General features: G+C 44.8%; 1 protein-coding gene across 1 annotated transcript in view; it reads left to right on the top strand.

Moving 5' to 3' along the window:
- ADAMTS20 (ADAM metallopeptidase with thrombospondin type 1 motif, 20) overlaps positions 1 to 1,474 on the top strand; it is a 114,289-nt gene extending 112,815 nt beyond the window's left edge. The window contains exon 41 of the mRNA XM_009327697.1: positions 1,086 to 1,474. Within this exon, the coding sequence (XP_009325972.1) occupies positions 1,086 to 1,474 (389 nt within the window). The remainder of the gene's footprint in view (positions 1 to 1,085) is intronic.
- The last annotated feature ends 2,191 nt before the right edge of the window (positions 1,475 to 3,665 follow it).

A 3,665-nucleotide genomic window follows, 5' to 3' on the forward strand; every position in this document is an offset into this window, starting at 1 on the left:
TATGGGAAACAGTAAGACAAATCAAATATGAAAGATGGCTTCTTCAAATCTCCAATTGTCTGGTTTAGGGTTCTTGACTGTTCTTAGCATTTATTATCTGTAACAAATTTCACAAGTTCATTACTGGAATAACAACAGGCTCCAGCTGACGTCAGTGGTCTATTTTATAATGGCCTGTACAACCAGAGGCCTCAGGGCGGGAGGACTGTAACACACTGAACAATGAAAGACATAAGGTGACATATGCTGTCAAAAACGGAAATAATCTGTTTCATGATTTCCCATCCAGCTCCCTACATGCCTGCATTAGAGTCAAAGGTCCTTCTTAACAAGAAAACATGGCTATCAATCCGGACAAGAAATTTTAAACAGGTCTTGCCAGGCATCAGATAAAGTCTTGCCTTCATGGCTACATCTACCGTACAAAGTAGCGGCACAACATAGTTCACCTCCATACGTCTACAGGTATAAATTCTTCCTCTGAGGCAGGGGTCCCTGCTTGCTGCAGGGAGCCTCTGGCACGTGCTGCTCCGAAATGTGCCCACGTGCCATCTGGAGAGTGGTACAGGCCAAAACAGCACCAAGAAATGCGGCAACAATTTAATGCCACAGCCAGTGAGGCAGAGGTTGGCCCATGCCCCAGCCCTGTTTAATTTACTGACCCTGGAACAGCCCTGAAGCTGAGAGTGAAGAGACCCTCCTCGTCCCTCTCACACGTAGCTTACGCTCCTTGTCTCGGCCGCAGCGGCATCATTCGTATCAACATTTCCTTTCGCTGCAGAAACCTTTAACATCCCCAGGCAGGGAAGATGCAGGGATGAAACACTTGATAATGTATTCCCATGCGTGGGGCTGTCGTGCTGGTTCACTATCACCCTTCCCTCTCCTCATTAGCAGCAATGACAAATTGGATCACCAATTTGCCCTGGGTGCGTTTTGAAGGAGGGGGACGCTCACTTGAGGAAAACATCTTGAATTTTTAAGTAGTTGCAAAAGAGTCTGTAACTCTGGCAGATTGCAAGAGAGAGGAAATTTGTGGTTTTGAATAACATAAAGTGGCGCCAGCTCCTCTACTTTTATTCCAGGGGAAATTTTATTAACAGTTGGGAAACGTAATCTGACTCCAGATTTCTCTATCACAGACCTCTCAGATACGACGTCCTTGGCTAACGCAGCAGCAGCAGGGGGGCTGGCTGCGAGGCGTCCACGGGCAGAGCTGGCACAGGGGGATTGCTCTGGCACCTCTCTTAGAAGCTCACAACACAATGTGTTTGTTCGCTACAAATCTGTTTTGCTGTGCTGGGTGCTGTACAGTGGCCCTGGAAAGACCATGCCCCGTATTTTGGTGGACGTGGGTAGCGAGGGAGGAGCGCTACGACAGCTCTGCGAAGAGGGATCTGGAGTGGCGCGCTTATCCAGACGGCCCCTTTGCCGCTTTGCAGCTCTCCAACTGACTTGCACTGGCTCAGGGTAGAAACCCGGGACAGAAGTTCACAAGTCAGGACCGGGGAACATCTGGTTCACATTTACCCAGAAACGTTTGCATCAGACACCAACTGCTTGGGCCGATGCAGAGAGGGAGTGTATTTCTCAAGCATCTTCAGACTAGGCACAGTTTCTGAACTTGAAGTAATAAATTAGGGCTTAAGGAAACCATTTGAAATCAGATGGCTGAAACAGAGACTTCTCTGAGAAGACATAACTGTTTACGTTAGCACTCTGATTTCTCTTCCCCCCTTTTTGTGCCAACGTTTATAAGAATCTACATACAGCCTTTGGGAGAAATATTTGGCCTGCAAACGGGAAAGTTTGCTCAGCAGCACAGTAAAACTGCAGGAGCTCTAAAATGCTCATTTTACAGTATCATGTGCACTGACACTGGTGTAATATTCAGAGCAATCACTTCCTCACCATTTTCTTCGGCACATGTTGGACCCACAAGCTGAAATCAGAAGCATGCCAGATGTTACCCTAATGTCCCACAAGACGGTGACAAAATAATTCTAATTACATAACACTTTGATTTGTGGTACATACAGACTTAGCGACTCCAAATATTTTCTTACCATGCAGTTGCATTAAACTCTGGTTATATAACACACTTTTGGCATATTTTAATGGCTTACTCATTTGGCAGACATTCATTCTTTTAAGGACTTTGTTGATTATATTTTAAATTAACTTCAGGACTACATAGCGAGTTTCAGTCCTCCCACATTAGGAGTCAAAAGTTCCCTAGATGATGGAGAAGGAAAAGCACTTTTATTGCTTCTGATCCATCCCTTTGCCAGACTGCTTCCCCTCCCTCCCTCTGTGATTTTTTTCTGTGAGGTCTTATGGTCCATAAATTCTTTCCTTTTTGAATTAAGCATGAAAAAAAATGGCTTAGTAAATTAAGCATAAGAAAGGTGGCCACTGTAGAGCAGGTACATGATCTCCAGGGGCAAGGCCAGGAACAAACATGATGGGGAAGAACTGAGGCTCTAGAGCCACAGGATGGCTGGAAATCACCTCCCCTACCCTTAGCCCCCAGATAGTTTATTAGACTTTCTTCTTTTTTTTTCCTTTTTTTTTTTTTTTAAACTATGAATGGTTTTGGCTATTTGTTTTTTTGGGCAACCAAGTTGAGAAACTGAAAGAGGCCTGAACTGCAGAACTCGCCTCTTGAAAATCATGCCCTCAAACGGGGCACTGGAGACAGAGCAGGCATGCCGCTTTACAAACTGCTTGTCTTTTGCGGGTAAATGTATTGTCCACTATTAGAAGCAGTTGCTTCCCTGGGTCCTAGTGCTTTAGAAACAATAAAGGAGACAAAGCCTTTTTTAAGCCTGTCAAGGGCCAATAGAAATACCCTGTAAATACTAGCTCTTCATTTTGGTGAAGGCAGGAGCTGATTTTCATAGACTGAATGGCTCCAGCCCTTTAGGTGCCTGAAAAAGGTTGTAAAGAAAATACATTTCCAGCTGTAGCCGTGGGTTTCTATCAATAGGTGGCAAGATCAGACTAGTCCTTTGGCTAAGACTTACAAATGCATTTCAGTGACTTGAAAGCCATGGGACCAGATTTTCAAAGGTGTTTAAGACATCTAATTCCCAGTGATTTAAATATGAATTTGGTGCCTAAATATGTTCCATTTCTGGCCAGAAGTACCACTTAAAAATGATTTATGCGTTCAGGAGCCAATGTTAAATGCAAAGCTTGTGTGATAAAGTAGGGCTGTGCAGAGACGCCCAGCTTGTTCTGAGCAAGCTTGTTTGGCTATCAGAAGTGGTGCACCCACGTGAGCATGGCAGCCCGCCCAGGAAAATCAGCCCTGCTGAGGCAGGTACTTAGATCATCTTCAGAATCTCACCTCCCGCCCTCAGCACTGCAAAGATGTTTCATGTGAATTTCTTTCCTATGGATTTTGGCCACAAGAAACACAGGCTGATTGCAACGCACTTGTAATTTTTAATACTACATATGAGATTCAGTTGGATCTATTGTAGCAACATTTAGCTCCTACCCTGGGAGACGGGATGTAGCCAGTTGGAAAAGCACTCTTTGATGGCAGTGTAAGTGGCAGCAAGTAAAATGGTTTGAACTCAGGGACAGCCCTGTCCTCAGCAGCAGTAGCTTGGTAGGACTTGGCGGGACTTATCATTTTCCCACTTTAATTTTAAGGG

The sequence above is a fragment of the Pygoscelis adeliae genome, unplaced genomic scaffold (assembly GCF_000699105.1).
Source record: "Pygoscelis adeliae isolate BGI_AS28 unplaced genomic scaffold, ASM69910v1 Scaffold113, whole genome shotgun sequence".
NCBI classification, from domain to species: domain Eukaryota; kingdom Metazoa; phylum Chordata; class Aves; order Sphenisciformes; family Spheniscidae; genus Pygoscelis; species Pygoscelis adeliae.